The sequence below is a fragment of the Procambarus clarkii genome, chromosome 48 (assembly GCF_040958095.1).
Source record: "Procambarus clarkii isolate CNS0578487 chromosome 48, FALCON_Pclarkii_2.0, whole genome shotgun sequence".
NCBI lineage: Eukaryota > Metazoa > Arthropoda > Malacostraca > Decapoda > Cambaridae > Procambarus > Procambarus clarkii.
Window position 1 is genome coordinate 33,983,114 of NC_091197.1, and position 25,047 is coordinate 34,008,160.

A 25,047-nucleotide genomic window follows, 5' to 3' on the forward strand; every position below is an offset into this window, starting at 1 on the left:
ACATAGGTGCATTAACCAGACGATGTGCCACCAAAATTGTAATAAAGCATCAATATTGAGCCCGAATATCAGCACAAGAGTTAGTAGCAAAAAACCAGCGTTGAAAGTAATGAAACACCATTTTCTGGGTGAGTCCCGGAGGCTCCCCGGAGCTATCCCAGGCTGATATGCTAATGTCAGACTTTGGCATCAGTCATGTGTATGGAGTTCTTAGGCCTACCGGGAACCATGGCCAGAACTGGGCCCCCTCAGAGAGGCAAGGGGAGCAATGGCCTGTAGAAGCCCCCCATGTGGTTGGTAGCATTCTATGTCTGCCATCGACCGGAACAGGCACCCAGAAAGGAAAGCGCCTCAAAACAAACCCCTATTCTGGTTAAAATTGCTACCAAAAGCCGAACTAGTGGATAGAACTCCCCAACCGAAAACAAGCAAACTAGTGTGACGTCACATACCGCCGCGCCGCTGTCTGCGCAGCTCCCCCCTCCCCGGGAGTGGGGAAGGGGGAGCCCCAGACCCCCCACGCTGGCTACCCACACCTCAGTTCTTGAGGCTGGATGTCAAAAACGCGAAAAACCGCCGACCAGAGGGAGGGAGGGATACCGGGGAGCCTCCGGGACTCACCCAGAAAATGGCGTTTCATTACATTCAACGCTGGTTTTCTGGGGGGAGCCCCGTCGGCTCCCCGGAGCTAACTACCCACATACGGAAAAAAGAGGGACTTACCCGGGAGGCGGTCGTCGCTCACTCCTCAACTCGAAGCCGAGACAACTGGCTGCAACCGCTGACCCAAAGCAACACAGGCCCGACGGGGTCCAGGGACATTCACAAGGTAACAAGCAGCCAGGACCCTGTTCGACCGCCAAAATCCCCGCGCCTGAATATCAGACCAAGACATATTCCCAAAGAAGGCAGCAAGAGCCGCGAACTTACGAACGTCATGGGCACGGGGATAGACCGCAGGCTGGCTGGACTTAATAACCCTGCGGACGACCTGGGAGACCCGAACCCGCGAACAGTGAAGAAGGGAAACCGGATCAACCCACAGCGCGTCCCCGGACACAGAAGCTGTGGCGCGCAAATAACGGCGAAGCACCGCAACCGGACACAAAACATGATGCACCCCCGGCCTGACCAACCAAGCATCAACCACCCATGGACCCCTCCGGAACGCAACAGTCTCATTCTTCGCCAGAAAAGGAGACGGCTGCAAACGAACAAAACAATCACCACGACCAAAAGAGCAGAAACCCCTGCGCCGGAGGAGAGCATGAAGCTCCCCTACCCGACCCCCAGAGGCCAAAGCCAACAAGAAAAGTGCCTTGGAAAAACAATCCTGGACCGAAGGGGCCACAACGAAACGAGGAGACGAAAGGAAAGCGAGCACTCTGTCCAAAGACCAGGACGGCTCAGGCGACACATGAGCAGGCTGGAGGTGAAACAATGCACGAGACAGCTTGCGAAACGGCGCAGACGTAACATCGATACCGAAAGCAAGCTGAAGCGGCTCCGCTAGCGCCGCACGATACGAAGCGACAGTGTTAGGCATAAGATGACGGTCCTGAAACAACCACGAGAGGAAGGACAAGACCACCTGAACAGACAAGGAACTAACACGACGAAGACGCAAAAAGAAACGGAAGGACCGCCAGGAAACTTCATACTGCCGCCGAGAAGAAGCCCTCAGGTGGGACACCAACAAGGAGGCCACCTGATCACCATAGAGATGATGATAGACTCGAGTAAAAAAAAACATACGCGAAGACTCGAGGAGAAGATCGAACCAGCCACGTGACGTACCGGCCCGATCTGCTGAAAGAGGCGGAGCCGTGGGAAAACCCTCGGGTTCGGACACCGAGCAACCAGCGCCTGAAACCAAGGCTGGGCCGGCCACCAAGGGACCAGAAGGACAACTCTCCCCTGGTAAGTCTCTAAGCGAGTCAGGACCTGGAGCACTAGCCGAACCAGGGGAAAGAGATACAGGAACCCCCACCTTGACCAGTCTAGCCGAAAGGCATCGACCTTGACGGCCTCGCGATCGGGGAAGGGCGCCGAATAAACGGGAAGACGCCGCGACCACGCCGACGCGAAGAGGTCCACCTCAGGGCGCCCGAACGTCTGGCAAAGCCAACGGAAGGACTCGTCATAGACCATCCACTCCGTGGAGCGGGGAACGAAGCGAGACAGGGCGTCGACCAAGACGTTGGACACGCCCCGTACGTGAACCGCCAGGAGAGCCAAACCCCGAGAACTCAGCAGACGAGTCACCCGAAGCGACCAACCCCAAAGAGACAAGGACCACATCGCACCCCCGCGGTTCAGGCTATGAACCACCGGAGAGCAGTCCGAATGGAGCCGAATCGTCGATCTGCGGGCCACCCGAATCCTCCCCAGAGCAAACCACACTGCCGCGAACTCCCGCACTGTGCTATGAGCTCGACGGAAAGACGGATCCCAACGCCCCTGGCCAGCCTGGTGAACACTGGTCACAAAACCCCAGCTGAGAGACGACGCATCCGTGTACACATCGAGCGAGGGCTCAGGTAGGCGCCAAGGCACTGAACCCCGAAAAACCTGAAGAGGAAGCCGGTGACGCAGCAACCGACACAAGGCCCCCGGGGGTCGAACTCTGCGATCGCGAGAGAGGCGGAAGGGGGAATCCCGAAGGAACCAGAACAGCCGTCGAAGCCAAACCCGACCCGGCGGGTAGACCACCATCGCGAAGTTCAGGCTCCCGCACAGCCCCTCGAGCAACTGCCGGGTGACCCGAGGGCCCTCCAGAAACAGACGAAGGCAGGACCGCAGCCGCAGGAGAGACTCCGGAGGGAGAGACAAGGAGGCGGTTCGAAAGTCCCAAACGAGACCCAGGCAAGTCCGAACCTGAGAGGGAACCAGATGGGACTTCCTCCAGTTCACCAAGAACCCGAACCCAGCGAGCTGGGAAAGAACCAAATCCCTGGCTAGCAAGCAAGCTGACCGGCTGGGAGCCCAAACCAGCCAGTCGTCGAGGTAGGCCAACACCCGAACACCTAGGAGACGCAAACGAGCCACCACAACCCATGTAAGGCGCATAAACACGCTAGGTGCCAGGTTCAACCCGAACGGGAGACAACGAAAGCGGTAACTCAGATGCCCCACAACAAAACCGAGCCAGTCCCTGAACCGTGGATGAATCGGGACATGCCAATAAGCGTCCCGGAGGTCCAGGGACACCATCCAAGCTCCTGGCTCCAAGAGGAGCCGAACCTGAGACAGCGTAGTCATCCGAAAGGAGGGGCAATGAACCCAGGGGTTCAGAAACCCATCTGAGGGACGACGTCGTTTCGACGATGCCCAAGCGTACCCACTCCAAGACAACTCGACAGAACGCAGGGGAAGAAACCTGCCCTGCCAGCCCCGACCCCCCAAAGGCCACCCAACGTCACCGCAGGCCGCGAGACACGACCTGAAAGGCCCACGAATCGTGGGAACAGGCGCGGGTGAACAGTGCAAGCCGCCCCCCCATCGCCCCGTCAAGGGGGCAAACCGCGAAAGGGCCGGCGACCCTTACGAGACCCAGAACCCCGCACAGCGCGAACACCGCGCCGACCAGACGAGGGAGGGTCCGCAGGAGGAGCCAACCCCGAACCTGACACCAGAGGCCTACCACGACGAGAGGAACCCCGAGCCCTGGCACGACCTTTCCAGGAAGACCCACCCCGGGACCCCCGGAAAACCAACAAGTCCGACATCGGACGACAAGCCGCCGACGCAGCCTGAATAAACTGCGCCACGGCCGACTCCTCAAACAGAAGAGGACAAAAAGGTGAAGAACGCCTAAGAGCCAGAGCCCAAACAGATTCCACGGAGGAACCCAGCACCGCCTGCCGACACGCAAGACGGGAAGCATAAAACAGGGAAACCGTACCCCGCAAAATCGGTGTGAACAGCTTCAACAAGGCAGCCAACGAACGCGCAGCCGAGGACAAGGTGCCGGACCCCGGGATGGACCCAAGCGTCCTCACATCCTCCACGAGCCAATCCGAAGACAGCTCCAGGAGGGAAAAGAACTGCAAGGCCGAAGCCAAAAGGCCCCGGGCGCGCAAGTCCTCCGCAACGAGTGCCGCCGAAAGGGAGGGAACCTGAACATGGAGCTGAATAACGCCCACATCGCGGGGAAGGGCAGGGGCAAACAAGCACTCATTCAGGTACTCAAGCTTGCCCCTCAGGAAAACCTGAAGCACCGTGGAAGCTTCCCGCCACTCCAGCGTGCGGGAACGACAGAAGGACTGCCAGGAATCCAGAACAAACAAGGGGCAGTCTGCTAGCCAGGACGACTCTGGAACCTCGTAACGGAGCCAGAAAGGGAACGAAGTCCCAAACCTGAATTCGGACGGATCCATTTCCGAGGCATAATCCGGGTCACGCAGGAGGTAAGCTGTAAAGGCTGCTCACACCACACCAGGTTGGATGCGATAAGCCGAAAACCTCCGGAAGGACGGAACCGACGTACCCGGGGGAACACGGAACCGAACCCGAGGAGGGGCCGACACCAAATCCAACTCGTACGCAGAGGGGGGAAAAGAAAACCCACTCCTTGTAACAATAAGCCCCGCTCAGAGGGAAGAAAAACCCAGGCGGGGTCTAGCGGGGCCCAAGGCCCCCAAGTCAGCCCCTCCCCAGCCTCGAGGTCCTTCACCACAGGACCCGAGGCCAAGTCCTCCCCCCAAGCCCCGACCCCACAAAACAAGGACGGAGCAGCCGGAAAAGCTGGAGGAAGGGGGGCCCACTGGTCAGACCCAGAAGCTTCGGCCAGGAGACAAGACTCGAATGCCTCTGCCCCCCCCCCCCCAGAAGGGGCACCCCCCGAAGCTGCCCGAGTCTCAAGATCAAGTAACCCCTGCTCTGACCCCGAAACCCTCAGACGCTTTGGGGCCGGAAGCAGGGGGGGAGGGACCAGAACGAACAGAAGGGGAAGGACGAGGAGGTGCAGACTGAACCCAGGATCGAAGCGACCCCCACCCTCAAGTCCGGGTCTCGAAAAGCAAAGCGGGGCAGCCCTGGGGCATCCGGGTGAGCAACCAACCGAACGCGTTGCAACAGACGAAACCTAGACTGCAATGCACGCGCCGCCTGTACCTGAACAGAATCATCAGAGGATTGGGTAAATTGAGTCACAAGCAAGCAGCAACACTCACAGGACTCAGGGTCGAAAGTATCACCGACCCAACAGGCAGTGTGGCAGAGGCAAAAGCAATGAGGGGTCACCCTGAGACAAGGGGACTGAGCAACCCACAAACTCGCACACAGCGAGTGGGGACTCCGGGGTCACATCCATCGGACCCACGCGCCCCCTAGGGGATTCCCAGGGTCCTGAGCATTTACTTTAAGAGGACTCGCGCTCAGGTAGTCCCAGGCAGGGTGCTGCAAACCGGCACCCAAAACTACCAAGCAAACTTCTAAAGCTGAACCCCAGGGACGTGTACACTCACGGGGACCTAGCAGGGGGCGCCACCGAGGAGAACAGTGGAAGGGCAAAAACAAACTGAATAAAACGACAGAACCCCCCCCCCCCCAGGCAAAAACAAAAAGAAAAACAAAACCCCGCAAGAGGACAGCGAACCCCAAGGAACAGAGCCGGCCGCGATGTCGGGAAATACAAGCTGAGCAGCACCCTGCGCCCCTACCAGTGCAAACTGCCTCTTACCTGCCGGTAACAAGGGAGAACAGAACACCCAAGAGCCCAACAGGCGGCCGAAAAACCGAAAGGTAAAACGGACCAGCAGAGGCAGACCCCGAGGAGCCTGTGGAAGGTGGCCCCAAGCCCCAAGGGCAGTACTTACAGGGCACCTAGGGAAGGCAGCCCTAGGCACATGCAGCCCGAGTACTGAAGGTAACTCCTGGCTCTCGCACCCACAAAACCAACACCACACGCAAAGCACAGTGTAGTAGCGACACCGGAGCCAGAGCACATGACCATCGCCTATAGCATCAGCCTCAAGAACTGAGGTGTGGGTAGCCGGCGTGGGGGGTCTGGGGCTCCCCCTTCCCCCTCCCGGGGAGGGAGGAGCTGCGCAGACAGCGGCGCGGCGGTGTGTGACGTCACACTAGTTTGCTTTTTTTCGGTTGGGGAGTTCTATCCACTAGTTCGGCTTTTGGTAGCAATTTTAACCAGAATAGGGGTTTGTTTTGAGGCGCTTACCTTTCTGGGTGCCTGTTCCAGTCGATGGCAGACATAGAATGCTTCCAACCACACGGGGGCTTCTATAGGCCATTGCTCCCCTTGCCTCTCTGAGGAGGCCCGGTTCTGGCCGTGGTCCCCGGTAGGCCTAAGAACTCCATACACATGACTGATGCCAAAGTCTGACATTAGCATATCAGCCTGGGATAGCTCCGGGGAGCCCCCAGAAAACCAGCGTTGAATGTAATGAAACGCCATTTTCTGGGTGAGCCCCGGAGGCTTCCTGGAGCTATTGGGCTAATATGTGATACATTAGACCAGGACTTTAGTCTATGGAGTTCAGCCTACCAGGGACCACAAGCCAGAACCTGGGCCCCCCTCAGAGAGGTGCAGGGAGCAATGTCCCTGGAAAAATCCCCCCGTGGTTAGGGGTTATCCTTATCTGCCATCGACCAGGGTTAGGCACCCAGAAAGGTAGACATAACAAAACAGACCCCACAAGGTAAGAAAAATGCAAACGAAAGCAGAACAGAGAGGTAGAACTCCCTCAATTCCCAGGGGAAACAAGCAAACATCACACCACGCCGTCGCATCGCAAGCGTCCATACGTCTCCATCTCTCCCCCGGGAGGGGAAAAGGGGAACCCCGGACCCCCCCTCCCCCGTGCCGTCTACCCAGCAACTCCAGTTTGGAGGCTAAGCATCAAAACAACGAGAAAACCACAGGTCGAAGGGTGGGAGGGTGCCTGGGAACTTCCAAGGCTCACCCAGAAAATGCCGTTTCATTACATTCAACTCTGGCTTTTTGCTGGGAGCCCCTTCAGCTCCCTGGAGCTACATAACCAAAGACAAGGAAAAGAGGGACATACCCAGGAGGTGGCCGCCACATGCCCCTCAACTCGAAGGCGAGACATCTGGCTGCAACCTGTGACCCAAAGCCACACACAGATGCCCAGGCCCAGGAATGTTGACCAATGATCGAGGGGGCCAGGACCCTGTTCAACCTCCAAAATCCCCACACCTGAAGAGCAGCCCAAGACATGGAGCCGAAGACGGCAGCCAAAACAGCAAACTTCTGAACATCATGGGCTCAGGGTGGCCGAAGCCGAGGACAGACAGCAGGCTGGCTAGACTTAATAACCCTGCAGACGACCTGGGAGACCCCGAGCCTCAGAACAGTGAACGATGAAAGCAGATCAACCCAAAGCACATCTTCAGCCACTGAAGCCGAGGCACACAGGCAACGGTGAAGAGCCGCAACCGGACACAACACAACTCCAGAAAGCAGCCGCCTTGTTCTTCGCCAGAAAAGAAAGACAAAGCTGTAACCGAACAAACCGACTACCAGGACCGAAGGAGCAGAAACCCCCTGTACTGGAGCAGAGCATGAAGCTCACTGACCTCCGAGAAGCCAATGCCAACAGAAATAGAGCCTTGGAAAAACAATCTTGAACTGAAGAGGCCACCAGGAACTGAGGAGAAGAGAGACAGGAGAGCACCCTGTCCAAGGACCAGGATGGCTCAGGCAGCACATGAACAGGCCGAAGGTGAAACAAAGCATGAGATAGCTTACGGAACGAGGCAGAAGTGACATCAACCCCGAACAACCCCAGCTACAGTGGCTACAGAGCCACTGTAGCCACTGGCTACAGTGGCTTCACCAGCGCCACATGATATGAGGCAACAGTAGTTGGCATAAAAAGATGGCCCTGAAGGAGCCAAGACAGAAAGGACAAGACAACCCAATCCGAAACAGAAGACAATCTTCGAAGAGAGAGAAAAAGGCAGAAAGAATGCCAGGAAATGTCAAACTATCACCGAAACGAAGCTCTCCGGTGGGACACCTTCAACAAAGCCACCTGATCACCAAACAAATGGTGATAAACACACGTCAAAAAGACCAGACGCAAAAAGCAGAGAAGACCAAACCAGCTGTGTACCCGGCCTGGTCTTACCTGCTGGAAGAGGCGGAGCTGTGGGAAATGCACTAGGTTCACACATCGAGAAAGCAGCACCTGGAACCAAGACAGTGCCGGCCACTCAAGCCAAACCCAGCAGATGAGCTACTCAAAGCGACCAGTCCCAAAGAGGCAAGGACCAAAGAGAACCCCCACGGTTCAGGTAATGAACCACCGGAGAACAATCCGAATGGAGCCGGAGGGTCGAATCTCGAGCGACCCCGAACACTCCGAAGCGAAAGTCAAACCGCCATGAACTCCCACACCGTGCAGTGAGCTTGACAGAAGGACGGACCCCAACACCCCTGGCCGGCCTGGTGAGCACTGGTCACAAAGCCCCAGCCGAGAGACAGCGTGTCTGTGAACACATCGAGTTAAGGTTCGGATAGGCACCAAGGCAATGAACCCCAAAAACCGCAAAGAGGATGCCAGCGACACAGCAACCAAAGCAAGGCCCCCAGAAGATGAACCCAGCGATCGCGAGAGAAGTGGAAGGGGGCGTCCTCGAAGAAGACACAAAGCGAAGGGCGAAGCCAAAAGACTTGGGCGAAGCTAAACCCAACCCAGTAGATAAACCAGCACGGTGAAGTTCAGACTTACGCACAACTACTCAAGCAACCGCTGAGTGATCAGGGACCCTCCCAGAAACAACCAAAAGTGGGACTGCAGTCACAGCAATGCCTCCGGAGGGAGAGATATGGAAGTGGTCCAAGAGTCCCAAACAAGACCCAGCCAGGTTCGAACCTGGGACGGAACCAGATGGGACTTCCTCCAGTTCCCTAGGAACCCAAACCCAGTGAGCTGGGAAAGAACCACATCCCTGGGGAGCAGACAAGCGGACCGACTGGGAGTCCACACTAGCCAGTCTTTGAGGTAGGCCAGGACCCGAACCCCTAGCAGGCGCAGACAGATCACCACGACCTAGGTAAGAGGCGTGAATACACGAGGTGCCAGATTCAAGCCAAAAAGAAGGCAACGAAAGCGGTAAGCCTGGCAACCCCCACCACGAAACCTAACCAATGTAACAAACCAATCCCTGAACCCCATATGAATAGGAACGTGCCAATATGCATCCTGGAGGTCCAAGGACACCATCCAGGCACCAGGCTCCAACAGAAGTCGGATCTGAGACAGAGTAGTCATCCGAAAGGAGGGGGCAAGGAATCCAGGGGTTCAGACAGGACAAGTCCAGAATGAACCTAATATCCGCAGAATCGTGTTTCAGCACTGGAAACAGATGGGAAACCCACCTGAGGGATGGGGTCGTTTCGACCACGCCCACGACCACCCACTCCAAGATGACCTGACGAAGCGCAGGGGAAGAAGAAGAAGCCTGCCCCACCAGCTTCGAACCCCCTGAAGGAGGAGGAGCTTCCTAACGCCCATACAAGCCGGATGACACGACCGAAAACACCCACAAATCGTGGGACCAAGCTCGAGCAAACAGAGCAAACCTCCTCCCCCTCCCCCCATCGCCCATCAACGGGGGCAAACCGCTAAAGAGCAAACGCCCTTTATGAGAAGCCAACCGTCGAACAGCGATTACTGCACCGGCAAGATGACATCGGCTCCGAAGGCAACGTCAGCTCAGAAGCTGACACCAATGGCCCACCTCAACTAGCGAAACCCCGAGCCCTGGAACAACCTTTCCGAGAAGGCCGAGAATGGCCGCCCCAGACAACCAACAAGTCCGACATAGGACAACAACTAGACGAAGCCGCCTGAAGAAACTGCATGACAGCAGCCTCTGCAAACAGCAACGGACAAAATGGAGATGAAAACCTAAGAGCCACGGCCTAAGCAGATTCCAAGGATAGGGCGAGCACAGACTGATGGCATGCAAGGTGAGAAGCAAAGACACTGCCTCCTTCAGGATAAGCGCAAAGCGCTTCAACAGTGTGGCCGATGCCTGATCCACCGAGGACAGCACCCCAAACGAAGGCCTGGCATTCAACACCTCCACATCCTCCTCAAGCCAGACAGAAGACAGCTCGAGAAGGGAAAAGAAGCGCAAGATCAAAGCTAAATGCCCACAGGCACGCAAATCCCCTGCAAACAAGGACACTGAAAGGGAAGGAACCAGCACGTGCAGGTGCACAAGGCCAACATTCCGAGAAAGCACAAGGGTGAACAAGCACACATTAAGGTGCTCAAACTCACCCCTCAAGGTAAACCTGCAGAACGGCAGATGTTTCTCGCCACTCAAGAGCGGCCACTGCTCCTCGTGCCTCTCTGAGAGGGCCAGGTTCTGGTTCCCCATGAAGAACTCCATGCACATTGATGCCAGAAAGTTATACATATCCATATCAGTCTGGATAGCTCCAGGAAACCAACCGGGCTTCACCCAAGAAAAACCAGCGTTGAATGTAATGAAATGTAATGAAAGTTTCTGGGTGAGCCACGGAGGCTCCCTGAAGCTATCCTACTAAAATAAGTAGTGCTATATTTGTTGGGGTCATCAGTCGCAAAATTCTTGTTGCCTACTGGATACCAGAGCCAGAACCTGGCCCCATCAGAGAGGTGCAGAGAGTAATGGTCTATGAGCACTTTACATTTAAAGTATGTTATATTTTGCCATCTACCAGGGAAGGCACCCAGAAAGGTAGGCGAATCAATGCAGACCACTATCTGGTTGAAAATTGTGAGCTACGTCCTCAAAAAAGCAAAAGAACTCCCCCAGAAAGAAAACAAAAAAGCAACGTGTCATCCAGCAAGCCCCCTGCTCATTAGCACTACTCCACCCTCCCAAGAAGGGGGGGGGGGGAGCCAGCCCAGAGGACCCAGCAACCCACCACTTCAGTTCTAGAATGATGAAAGCCACTAACCTAAGCGTTATATGCTAAGGTTGTCAAATAATGCCTATTCAAAGCGTTATATGACACAGAGTGCTGGAAAGACAGAACACCACGAGCATAGCTCTCATCCTGTATTAATTACTCACTTAAGTAATTACAAAGTTGACCAAGTGTTGCAAATTGTGGCTCTCCATCTAGCTCTGATATGCCTGCTGCCAAGGGTCACTCTCTTAGTTACATACTCATTGTCAAGTGTCACGTACCTTCTTAGTCTATCATATACCCGTCGCCAATTCTTCTGAACTTGGAGTTCTTTATGCATCTGAATAATGTGTTGTATTTGGGCTGGTGTCCAGTGAAACCGGCATAGCAGGCGCCAAATACGCTTTTCTTCGCTTACTTTACCCATCAGACTATATGCTTCACCAGCCGCCTGAAAACAATAATGCTTTAGTTTTCAAAATTTACCAGCTTGATATTTTCATTACAACTGATCTTAAATGCATTCTACATTGAAATAAGTAATGAATCTCTTTCTGCTGACATCTGCAAAGCTGCAACTCCATACAAAGTTGAACCCTCAATGTAAGTAATGAACCTCTCGTACCTAAAAGCCAGAACCACAGTATTTGGCCTAGTAAACAAGGCCCAATTTGCCTAACAGGCAGATCAATTTTCATTTTCAAATATTTCCTTTTAAATGAGTTGCTTCCTTATAGTATTAATATATCGTACACTATTAGGAACATGGATTACTGATTTAGTTATGTTAGGATATGTAAAGTTAGGTAGATTAGGTTTGATCAAATTTTGATGTTTGTTTTGACAAATTAAAAACAATTAAACTCGTATATAATGTAATGGAAAGCTTTATCATTACCTAATTTTTTTTAATACAATATTTCATGAAAACATGGCTTGTTAGGCAACTTGGCCTATTAGATACAGCAGACCTATTTGGACCTTAAATGATATGCATACTGGTGAGTCAAACAGATATGTGTTTATGTTGAAAAGTGCCGCCAGTGAAGTACGCCCCCATTATATTCCAGGTTTGAAACGACCACTGGTGGAATTACCCATGTATGTTTGAAGAATAGTGCATGTTTGAAAAAAAACGGCGTTGAATGTAATGAAACGCCATTTTCTGAGTGAGTCCCGGAGGCTCCCTGGAGCTATCCCAGGCTGATATGCTAATGTCAGACTCTGGCATCAGTCATGTGTATGGAGTTCTTAGGCCTACCGGGGACCACGGCCAGAACCGGGCCCCCTCAGAGAGGCAAGGGGAGCAATGGCCTATAGAAGCCCCTGTGTGGTTGGAAGCATTCTATGCCTGCCATCGACCGGAACAGGCACCCAGAAAGGTAAGCGCCTCAAAACAAACCCCTATTCTGGTTAAAATTGCTACCAAAAGCCGAACTAGTGGATAGAACTCCCCAACCGAAAAAAAGCAAACTAGTGTGACGTCACACACCGCCGCGCCGCTGTCTGCGCAGCTCCCCCCTCCCCGGGAGGGGGAAGGGGGAGCCCCAGACCCTCCACGCCGGCTACCCACACCTCAACTCTTGAGGCAGGATGTCAAAAACGCGAAAAACCGCCGACCAGAGGGAGGGAGGGATGCCGGGGAGCCTCCAGGACTCACCCAGAAAATGGTGTTTCATTACATTCAACGCTGGTTTTCTGGGGGAAGCCCCGTCGGCTCCCAAGAGCTAACTACCCACAGACAGAAAATAGGGACTTACCCGGGAGGCGGTCGTCGCTCACTCCTCAACTCGAAGCCGAGACAACTGGCTGCAACCGCCGACCCAAAGCAACACAGGCTCGACGGGGTCCAGGGACATTCACAAGGTAACGAGCAGCCAGGACCCTGTTCGACCGCCAAAATCCCCGCGCCCGAATATCAGACCAAGACATATTCCCAAAGACGGCAGCAAGAGCCGCGAACTTATGAACGTCATGGGCACAGGGATAGACCGCAGGCTGGCTGGACTTAATAACCCTGCGGACGACCTGGGAGACACAAACCCGCGAACAGGGAAGAAGGGAAACCGGATCAACCCACAGCGCATACCCCGGACACAGAAGCCATGGCGCACAAATAATGGCGAAGCGCCGCAACCGGACACAAAACATGATGCACCCCCAGCCTGACCAACCAATAATCAACCACCCATAGACCCCTCCGGAACGCAGCAGTCTCATTCTTCGCCAGAAAAGAAGGAGACGGCTGCAAACGGACAAAACAATCACCACGACCAAAAGAGCAGAAACCCCTGCACCGGAGGAGAGCATGAAGCTCCCCTACCCGACCCCCAGAGGCCAAAGCCAACAAGAAAAGTGCCTTGGAAAAACAATCCTGGACCGAAGGGGCTACAACAAAACGAGGAGATGAAAGGAAAGAGAGCACTCTGTCCAAACACCAGGACGGCTCAGGCGACGCATGAGCAGGCCGGAGGTGAAACAATGCACGAGACAGCTTGCAAAACGGCGCAGACGTAACATCGATACCGAAAGCAAGCTGAAGCGGCTCCGCCACCGCCGCACGATACGAGGCGACAGTGTTAGGCATAAGATGACGGTCCTGAAACAACCACGAGAGGAAGGACAAGACCACCCGAACAGACAAGGAACTAACACGACGAAGACGCAAAAAGAAACAGAAGGACCGCCAGGAAACTTCATACTGCCGCCGAGAAGAAGCCCTCTGGTGGGACACCAACAAGGAGGCCACCTGATCACCATAGAGATGATGATAGACTCGAGTAAAAAAAAACCACACGTGAAGACTCGAGGAGAAGATCGAACCAGCCACGTGACGTACCGGCCCGATCTGCTGAAATAGGCGGAGCCGCGAGAAAACCCTCGGGTTCGGACACCGAGCAACCGGCGCCTGAAACCAAGGCTGGGCCGGCCACCAAGGGGCCAGAAGGACAACTCTCCTCTGGTAAGTCTGTAAGCGAGTCAGGACCTGGAACAACAGCCGAACTGGGGGAAAGAGGTAAAGGAACCCCCACCTCGACCAGTCTAGCCAAAAGGCATCGACCCCGATGGCCTCGCGATCGGGGAAGGGCGCCGCATAAACGGGAAGACGCCGCAACCACGCCGACGCGAAGAGGTCCACCTCAGGGCACCTGAACGTCTGGCAAAGCCAACGGAAGGACTCGTCGTTGACCGTCCACTCCGTGGAGAGGGGAACGAAGTGAGACAGGGCGTCGGCCAAGACGTTGCACACGCCCCGTACGTGAACCGCCAGGAGAGCCAAACCCCGAGAACTCAGCAGACGAGTCACCCGAAGCGACCAACCCCAAAGAGACAAGGACCACATCGAACCCCCGCGGTTCAGGCAATGAACCGCGGGGGTTCATTGCCGGAACCTCGGAACCTCGTTCATTGCCGTTCACTCCGGAACCTCGTAACGGAGCCAGAAAGGGAACGAAGTCCCAAACCTGAATTCGGACGGATCCATTTCCGAGGCATAATCCGGGTCACGCAGGAGGTAAGCTGCAAAGGCCGCTCACACCACACCAGGTTGGATGCGATAAGCCGAAAACCTCCGGAAGGACGGAACCGACGTACCCGGGGAGGGGCTGACACCAAATCCAACTCGTACGCAGAGGGGGGAAAAGAAAACCCCACTCCTTGTAACAATAAGCCCCGCTCAGAGGGAAGAAAAACCCAGGCGGGGTCCAGCGGGGCCCAAGGCCCCCAAGTCAGCCCCTCCCCAGCCTCGAGGTCCTTCACCACAGGACCCGAGGCCAAGTCCTCTCCCCAAGCCCGACCCCACAAGACAAGGACGGGGCAGCCAGAAAAGCTGGAGGAAGGGGGGCCCACTGGTCAGACCCAGAAGCTTCGGCTGGGAGACAAGACTCGAATGCCTCTGCCCCCCCCCCCCCTCGGAAAGGGCACCCCCCGAAGCTGCCCGAGTCTCGAGATCAAGTAACTCCCTGCTCCGACCCCGAAACCATCAGACGCTTCGGGACCGTTAGCACGGGGGGGGGGTTACCATAACGAACAGAAGGGGAAGGACGAGGAGGTGCGGATTTAACCAGGATCGAAGCGACCCCCACCCCCAAGTCCAGGTCTCAAAAAGCAAAGCGGCGACAGCCCCGGGGCATCCGGGTGAGCAACCAACCGAGCGCGTTGCAACAGACGAAACCTAGACCGCAACGCACGCGCCGCCTGTACCCAAATAGAATCAGAGGATTGGGTAAATTGAGTCACAAGCAAGCAGCAACACTCACAGGACTCAGGGTCGAAAGTATCACTTACCCAACAGGTAGTGTGGCAGAGGCAAAAACAATGAGGGTCACCCTGAGACAAGGGGACCGAGCAACCCTCAAACTCGCACACAGCGAGTGGGGACTCCGGGGTCACATCCATCGGATCCACGCGCCCCCTAGGGGATTCCCAGGGTCCTGACCATTTACTTTAAGAGGACTCGCGCTCAGGTAGTCCCAGGCAGGGTGCTGCAAACCGGCGCCCAAAACTACCAAGCAAACTTCTATAGCTGAACCCCAGGGACGTGTACACTCACGGGGACCTAGCAGGGGGCGCCACCGAGGAGAACAGTGGAAGGGCAAAAACAAACTGAATAAAATGACAGAACCTCCCACCAGGCAAAAACAAAAAGAAAAACAAAACCCTGCAAGAGGACAGCGAACCCCAAGGAACAGAGCCGGCCGCTATGTCGGGAAATACAAGCTGTGCAGCACCCTGCGCCCCTACCAGTGCAAACTGCCTCTTACCTGCCGGCAACAAGGGAGAACAGAACACCCAAGAGCCCAACAGGCGGCCGAAAAACCGAAAGGTAAAACGGACCAGCAGAGGCAGGCCCCGAAGAGCCTGTGGAAGGTGGCCCCAAGCCCCAAGGGCAGTACTTACAGGGCACCTAGGGAAGGCAGCCCTAGGCGCATGCAGCCTGAGTACTGAAGATAACGCCTGGCTCTCGCACCCACAAAACCAACACCACACGCAAAGCACAGTGCAGTAGCGACACCGGAGCCAGAGCACACGACCATCGCCTATAGCATCAGCCTCAAGAACTGAGGTGTGGGTAGCCGGCGTGGGGGATCTGGGGCTCCCCCTTCCCCCTCCCGGGGAGGGGGGAGCTGCACAGACAGCGGCGCGGCGGTGTGTGACGTTACACTAGTTTGCTTGTTTTCGGTTGGGGAGTTCTATCCACTAGTTCGGCTTTTGGTAGCAATTTTAACCAGAATAGGGGTTTGTTTTGAGGCGCTTACCTTTCTGGGTGCCTGTTCCGGTCGATGGCAGACATAGAATGCTTCCAACTACACGGGGGCTTCTATAGGCCATTGCTCCCCTTGCCTCTCTGAGGGGGCCCGGTTCTGGCAGTGGTCCCTGGTAGGCCTAAGAACTCCATACACATGACTGATGCCAAAGTCTGACATTAGCATATCAGCCTGGGATAGCTCTGGGGAGCCGACGGGGCTCCCCCCAGAAAACTAGTGTTGACTGTAATGAAACCCCATTCTCTGGGAGAGCCCTGGAGGCCCCCTGAAACACTCCAGACTGATATGTGCATATTAATTTGGGCTCATCAGTCACAGGCGTCCTTATGCCTACCGGGAACCACTAGCCAGAACCTGGACCCCTCAGAGAGGCGAAGGGAGTAATGGCCATGACCACATTACTTTTAAATTGTGTTATAATTTCCACCGACCAGGGAAGGATCCAAAACACCAGCGTTAAATGTAATGAAACGTCATTTTCTGGGTGAGATTCGGAGGCTCCTGGAGCTTATCCAGGCTAAAATGCTAATGTTAGTCTTTGGCATCAGTCATGTGTATGGAGTTCTATAGGCCTACTGGGGGACCTCGAGCCAGAACCTGGCCCCCTCAGAGAGGCATGGGGAGCAATGGCTTATAGAAACCCCCCGTGTGGTTGGAAGCATTCTATGCCTGCCATCGACCGGGTCAGGCACCCAGAAAGGTAAGCGTCCCAAAACAAACCCCCTATTCTGGTGAAAATTGCTACCAAAAGCCAAACAAGTGGATAGAATTTCCAAAAAACCAGCGTTGAATGTAATGAAACGCCATTTTCTGGGTGAGCCCCTACGGCTCCCTGGAGCTTATCGGGCTAATGTATGTTATGTTAGACCGGGACATTAGCTAAGGAGTTCAGACCTACCAGGGACCAGCGCCAGAACCTGGCCCCTTCAGAGAGGTTTCAGGGAGCAATGGCCCTGGAAAACCCCATACGGTTGGGGGTTTTCCTTCTCTGCCATCGACCGGGGTTAGGCACCCAGAAAGGTAGGCGTAACAAAACAAACCCCACATGGTAAGAAACTACAACAAAAACCGAACAGAGAGGTAGAAAACTCCCTACAATCCCAAGGAAACAAGCAAACAAGCAAACATCACACTTCACTGCCGCGCCGATCGTCCGCGCAGCCCTCCCCACCCCGGGAGGGGGAGGGGGGAGCCCCGGACCTACCGCGCCGGCTGCCAAGCTCCAGTTCGGAAGCTAAGCTTCAACCAACGCGAAAAAACCGCCGACCGGTGGGAGGGAGGGTTTCCAGGGAGCCTCCGGGGCTCACCTAGAAAATGGCGTTTCATTACATTCAACGCTGGTTTTCTGTGTGGAGCCCCTACGGCTCCCTGGAGCTTCATACCCAAAGAGAAGGAAAAGAAAGGGCTAACCCGGGAGGCGGCCGCCACAAACTCTGCAACGCAAAGCCAAGACAACCGGTCGCAAACCTGCGACCCAAGGCAACAAGAACGCCCAAGAACAGACGCACATATGGATGGGCGGCCAAAAACCTGTGCGACCCACAAATCCCTGCGCCCGAAACGAGCCCGAGACGTCACCAACACAGCAGCAAATGCTGCAAACGTCTGAACAGCACGGGCGCAAAGACAGACCGCAGGAAGAAGGAAAACACTGCGGACGACCTGGGAGACCCGAGCCCTGAAAACGGGGAACGAAGGAACCGGATCAACCACAGCGCATCCCCAGGCACAGTACACCGGCAACAGCAAAAAGCACAACCGGACAACACAGGACGCACCCCCCGGCCAAACCAAACAAGTACCAATACCCCAAGAACCCCTCCGGAAAGTAGCCGTCTCGACCGTCGTCAGGACAGAGAAAGGCTGCACACCAATAAAGCTACCACCAGTACCAAAGAGGAGGAAACTGAAACCGAAGGGGCTACCACAAACTGAGGGGAAGATAAGAAGGCACCCTGAACAAGGACCAGGATGGCTCAGGCGACTCATGAGCAGGCCGGAGGGGAAACAAAACGCGAGAAAACGAAATAAACGTCATACTGTCTCCAAGACGAAGCTCGCAGGTGGGACACCGTCAACAAAGCCACCAGAACACCATAGAGATGGTGATACCTGCTTCAAAATACCAGACGCGAAGAGCCAAAGAGAAGGCCGAACCAGTCACGGACAGGACCGATTCGGCCTGCTGAAAGAGGCGAAGCCTCAGGAAAAACGCCCCGGGTACGGACACCTATCAAGCAGCGTCTGAAAAGAAGGCCGGGCCGGCCACCATGGAACCATAAGGACTGTTCTCGTGGGAATGGGCTGCAACCGAGCCAGAACCCGAAGCAACAGCTGGACCGGGAGAAGAGGGACAGGTACCCCCCCACCTCGACCAGGCCTGTCGAAAGCCTCCACCGTGAAGTCCTCGCAGGTGGGAAGGGCGCCACAAAACGGGCAACGCCTAGACCACGCCGACCCGAAGACGTCCATGGCCAGGAGTCCATAAGCCCAACAGAGCCAACAAAGCGAATCGGCAACGACTGGCCAACCCACGAAGAGGAATGAACCGAGACAGCTGTCCACCAGGACGCAGGACACACCCCGGACACGAACCACACGGTTAACCAAACCCCCTGTGGTTCCGGCAAGAACCACCAGAGAACAGTCCAAACAGAGCTGAATGGTAGAGTACCTAGTGACCCAAACCCTCCGAAGCGCAAACCAGACAGCCATGAACACCTGAACCGGGCTGTGAGCCCGACGGACAGACAGACTCCATCAACCTCGGCCGACCTGGTGAGCACTGGTCACAAAGCCCCAGCCGAGAGACGACCCGTCCGTGAACACATCGAGCGAAGGCTAGGGGAGGTGCCAAGGCACGGAACCCCGAAAACCCCAAAGAGGAAGCTGGTGACGCAGCACCAACACCAGATCCCCAGAGGAACCCAAGGAATGCAAGAGGCGGAAGGGGAGTCTCCGTAGGAACCAACCGACGCCGTAGCCAAACCCGACTCCGCGGGCAGACAAGCACGCCGAAGTGCAAACTCCCGCACAACCGCCCAAGCAACCGCTGAGCAACCCGGGACCCCCTCCTGAACAGCCAAAGGCGGGACCACAGCCGCAGTAACACTTCTGGAGGGAAGACAATGAGGGGCCCAAGCGCCTGAAACAAGGCCCAGGTCCGAACCCGGGACGGAAACAGAAGGAAAAACCTCCAGATCACCAGGAAACCAAACCCAGCGATCTGGAAAGAACCATCCCCTGGCGAGCAGACAAGAGGACTGACTGGGAGCCCACTCCAGCCAGTCGTCGAGGTAGGCCAGACACCGAATCTCAGACGCAGACAGGGCACTAAGATCCGGTAAAGATGCAAAGAGTATACAAAGTGCCCTTAACAAAATAGGGAAGGCAATAAAAACAGCAAACCTGAAGCCCCACCACCAAAGCATTATATGACAATCATATTAAGACATATTATGACATATGACAATCATTATATGACAATATGACAATCATAATCAAAGCATAATATGACAAAGAGTGCTGGGAAGACGGGACACCACGAGAGTAGCTCTCATCCTGTAACTACACTTAGGTAAGTACACATAGGTAATTACCAACCGTGCTAGCCCCAGAAAAACTGGAGAGGAACGTGCCAAGAAGTGACTTGGAGGTCCAGGTCCACCATCTATGCACCCGGCCCTAACAGAATCCGAACAGGAGACAACAGTCCTCCGAGGAGGGCAGAGGATCCAGGGCGCAGACTGAAGTAGTCCAGAAGAACTGCAGACCGGAAAAGCTCATGACTGCAAAGAGCAGACGGGAAAAGCTCATGACTGCAAAGAGCAGACGGGAAGCCCAGAAGGATGGGGCGGATCGACCACGCCCCACGCACCCACGAAGAGGAAATGATGAAGCGCAGGGGAAGAAGCCCACCCCGCCAGCTCTGAACCCCCCCCCCCAAGGGGGAGAAGCCGTCCTCCGACGCCAGCAGAGGCCGGAAGACAACCCAAAGCGCCCACCAACAGCAGGACCAAGCGAGAGGCAACAGAGCAAGCTGCTCCCCCAGCGCCCACCAACAGCAGGACCAAGCGAGAGGCAACAGAGCAAGCTGCTCCCCCAGCGCCCAGTCAACAGAGAAGGGAACAGAACCCCTTCCGAAAGAAAAAGTACACTACCGAAGTCATGAGGAGAGACTACGGGAATGAAACCACACTTCGCTGGAAGATGAAGTGAGGGGCGACCTGATCACCACATTCAAGATACCCAAGGGAATCGACAGGGCTGATAAGGCCAGGCTATGTAACACAAGGGGCACACACACTAGGGGACACAGGTGGAAACCAAGTACCCAAAAGAGCCACAGATAGAATTTTTTTTTTTTTTTTTTTTTTTTTTTTTTTTTTTTTTTTTTTTTTTTTTTTTTATAGTGTCAGAATGGGAACGGGAAAGCACTAGGAAGTAATGTGGCGACTCCTCACACAAGTAACGAGACTGACCCCCATACAATGTCACATGTAGACATGATAGAGCCCAAGAGGCACAGGAACCTGTTGATGGACGGTTGAGAGGCAGGACCAAGGAGCCAGAGCTCAACCCCCACAAGCACAACTAGGTGAAGACATATATTGTAAAAGCACAAGCCGCCAACTAGTGGCAGAGAGCACTACGCCGGCCAGGCAAAGAAGGCACAAAACTGCATCAAAAGGCCCACCTCGACAGCAAAACCACAAAGTCCCAGCACAACCACAACATGTGCCAAGACCCAAAAAGCTCAGCCTACAAGCCAGGAAGACTCCGGAACCCCAAAAGGCAGAACCGGGGCACACGAGGAAACAAAGTCCCCTGAACCCACAAAAGGGGGCCCAAGAGGAAGAAACCTCCAGAACGAAACCAAGGAACCCAAAGGAACCCAGAATCGAACCAGGGGGAGCCCAACCACCACATTTGCCGGCGGAGAACACCACTGAAAGGCAAAGCACAGCCCCCCAGCAGAACCCCCTGGGAAAACGGTCCCAACAGACCGAAAACCGAGGGGCAAGGTGTGGGAGCAAGCATACCAGCCAGGGGCACTGAGCCTAAACCCATAGGCTCAGACCCAAAATCAACACCCAAACGTTCCCAGAGGAACAGGCAACGGCAAGAAAACACCAGAAAAACAAAGAAACGACAACAGGAGAACAAAAACCCTGAAAATTTTTTGAAAACTCACCAGAGACGTTCGCTCGCACACCCAGACGCATGTAAACAAACCGCAACGCCGCCCTGGTGGCCACGCCGTGAAACCGGCAGACGAAAATGGCCGCCAGCAGGGGCTGTGACTGACGCTAAATACACAAAAACACGCCAGCAAGTGTGGGAAGCTAGCAGACTGGAAGGGCGAAAAACGCCGCCCAACAGCAGAAAAACCCCTGAAGGGGCAAAACCGCCCCAGAACTGCTAGCAGGCAACCCCCACAGCCCCGGGAACCAACAACAGAGGCCCCGGGGCAGAGCCGTCCTCCAAGCCCTCCGCCCTTAAAGAAAAGCAAGAGTCCATGGGAAAGGCAACAAGAAAGGGCCGCTGGTAAGACCCAGAAGCCTTGGCAGGAGGCACAGGCTCAAACCTACGTCCCCAACCCGAACGGGGCAGCCCCCGAAAACCGCCCGAGTCTCTGCCGCAACTAAACCCCGCCCCGACCCCGAAACCCGCAGACGGTCTGGAGCCGGGAACATGGAGAGAAAGGGGCGAGCAGCACCTAACCAAACGGGGCGGCCACGGGGCATTCGAGTGGGAAACCAACCTAGCATGTTGCAGCTACCTAACCTAGCTTGCAACATGGATGCCGCCTGTACTCTGAACAGTAATAACATCAGGAGAGTACTGGAGAACAAGCAGAGAATCACTCGCAAGACTCCGGGTCAAGGTGTCAGTGACCCAACAGGCAGCACGACGGAGGTAAAATTGGCGACTGTCACCCGGAGACAAGGGAACAGCAACCAACGATCCCGTACAAGACGGGTTGGAACCCGGAAGACACATTCAATGGTCCCCCGAGCCCAGACAGGGGTTTCCAGGGCCCGTAGGGTAACAACTACGGGAAGCCCGGGCAAGGTGTTGCTAACCGGTTAAGAAACCCAAACATAACTAGAGGGTAGAGTATAGCACTGAAAACCCCTGAGACGTGTACAAGCACGGGGGCCTAGCAGAGGGCCGCCAAACACTACCAGTGGAACTATAACCACCTTAGGCAGACCCCCACCAGGCAAGAAAAATGAAAAACAAAAGAAAAACCCCGCAAAAGTACACCGTCTCCCGAGGCAACAGAAACCGGCCGCCGCTTAGGTGGCAGGCTGCGCAACACCTTGACGCCCTAACCAGCACAATACCAATCCCTACCCAGGGCCAAACAAGGGCCCCAAGCCCCAGCTGGCCCCAAGGGCGAGGCAAATGCCGAGCAGCAAGAACCTCAACGGGAATGGTTCCCAAACGCCCCAGGGAAGATAACCCTGTTACGCAAAGGCAGTACTCACAGGGCGCTTAGGGAAGGCAGCCACTAAGCACATGCAGCCCCGGCAATGATGAAGTACTCCTGGCCACCACACACCACAACACACGACAGTGAACGCCACACAAGGCAAACACCGCCTAGGAAACTGAGGCCAGAGAAGCGTCAATCCCGGTTGACATTAGCGAACGAACTGGAGCTTGGCAGCCGGCGCGGTAGGTCCGGGGCTCCCCCCTCCCCCTCCCGGGGTGGGGAGGGCTGCGCGGACGATCGGCGCGGCAGTAAAGTGTGATGTTTGCTTGTTTGCTTGTTTCCTTGGGATTGTAGGGAGTTTTCTACCTCTCTGTTCGGTTTTTGTTGTAGTTTCTTACCATGTGGGGTTTGTTTTGTTACGCCTACCTTTCTGGGTGCCTAACCCCGGTCGATGGCAGATAAGGAAAACCCCCAACCGTATGGGGTTTTCCAGGGCCATTGCTCCCTGAAACCTCTCTGAAGGGGCCAGGTTCTGGCGCTGGTCCCTGGTAGGTCTGAACTCCTTAGCTAATGTCCCGGTCTAACATAACATACATTAGCCCGATAAGCTCCAGGGAGCCGTAGGGGCTCCCCACAGAAAAGAAACAAGCAAATGAGCATGATGTCACACGCCGCCGCGCCGCTGTCTGTGCAACTTTGCCCCTTCCTGGGAGAGGCAAGGGGAAGCCCCAGACCCTCGTGCCGGCTATCCACCTTTCAGTTCTGAGGCTGGACGTCAAAACACGCGAAAAACCCGCCGACCGGAGAGAGGGAGGGAGGGAGGGATGTCAGGGAGCCTCCGGGTCTCACCCAGAAAATGGCATTTCATTACATTCAATGCTGGTTTTCTGGGGGGAGCCCCGTCGGCTTCTCGGAGCTTTCTTTCTCTCTTTCTCTCTTTCACCCAAGGATGAAAACAAGAGGGATTTAACCCAGGAGGTGGAAGACGCACACCCCCAACGCAAAGTGTTGACAAAAACAGCAAATACCAACCCAAGGCCACACAGGCCCGACAAGGCCCAGGAAACATCAATGAAGGAATGCAGAGCCAACCAACAAACGACGTGGGGACTGGGACAGACAGCAGGCTGGCAGGACCGAACCACCCCGAGGACGACCTGAGAGAACCACACCCTGGAACAGGGAAGAGGGGAACTCGGAACAACTCAATGCGCATCCCTGGTCATGGCAGCCGTGGCACGCCAAGCACAGCACAATGTCGCAACCGAACACAAAACACAATGCGCCCCTCGCTAAGCCAACCAAGCATCAAACAACCCAAGGACCCCTCCAGAAAGCAGCCGTGCCAGTCTTTGCTAGAAAAGAAGGAGATGGACACAAGCAAATAAACCTATCAGGAGAACCAAAAGAGCCGAACCCAGGCGCCACAGGAGGGCATGAAGCACTCCAACCCGACTCCCAGAGGCCAACACCAACAAGAAAAAGAGCATGCAATCCAAGAACCAGGACGGCTCAAGCGGCGCAAGAGCCGGCCAGAGGTGAACCACACCAGAGACGGCTCGCGAAGCAGTGCCGAGGCAACTTCCAAAACCGAAGCAACCCGGAGAGGCTCCACCAGCGTGGCACGAGACAAGGCGACAGCATGTGGCAAGATGACAGCCCTTAACCTCCACAAGAGAAGGACCAGACCACGCCAAGAAAACATAGCAAACCGGCGAAGGGACAGAAAGAAAAAGGAAGGACCTCAAAAGAAAACCCCACATCGCCACCAAGACGAAGCATGCAGGTGGGACACCATCAACGAAGCCACCTGACCACCAACAGATGGTGAAATACTCGAGGCAGAACCGAACCAGCCCCGCCATGGACCGATCGAGCATAGGAAGAGGCAGAGCCGCGGGAAAACCTCGGGTGCGACAATCGAGCAAGCAGAGCTGGAACCCAAGCCAGCAAGGAATGAGAAGGAACATCTGTACAGAAAACTTCCCAATGCCAACGTGCTCGCCAGGAGATCAGAGACACTGTGGTTCCGTGCGAGACTCTTGAGAAGTGACACAACGAGATCTGGAAAATGCCAACTGGCAAGGTAAGCCAGGAAACCAGGAACCCAAACCTGGCAAGCCGGGAAAGAACCAAACACGGGCATTGCAAAGGCAGGGAACTGAACATGGACAAAATCCAACCCAGCCGCTCTACTCAGAGAGAACACCAGCAACATCAGACGCCCGAGACTGGTCAACATGCCCCCCACGACACATAAGGGACAAAACAGGCCAACCCTTCAGTGACCAAGAGAGAACTGGAGCAGCACCTCCAAAGGATACCTGATCAACCAGGCTGTAATACTTCAGTCTGTACGCAGCCGTGTCAAACAGTCTGGGCGACCAGTCCAGCAATGAGGAGGCCTGGTCGACGACCGGGCCGCGGGGACGCTAAGCCCCGGAAAC

At 55.4% G+C, this 25,047-nt stretch overlaps 1 protein-coding gene across 1 annotated transcript in view; it reads right to left on the reverse strand.

Annotated features, from left to right (window-relative positions):
• LOC123764827 (F-box only protein 25) overlaps nucleotides 1–25,047 on the reverse strand; it is a 121,120-nt gene that overhangs the window by 8,255 nt on the left and 87,818 nt on the right. Inside the window, exon 6 of the mRNA XM_045753019.2 lies at nucleotides 11,173–11,342. Within this exon, the coding sequence (XP_045608975.1) occupies nucleotides 11,173–11,342 (170 nt within the window). The remainder of the gene's footprint in view (nucleotides 1–11,172; nucleotides 11,343–25,047) is intronic.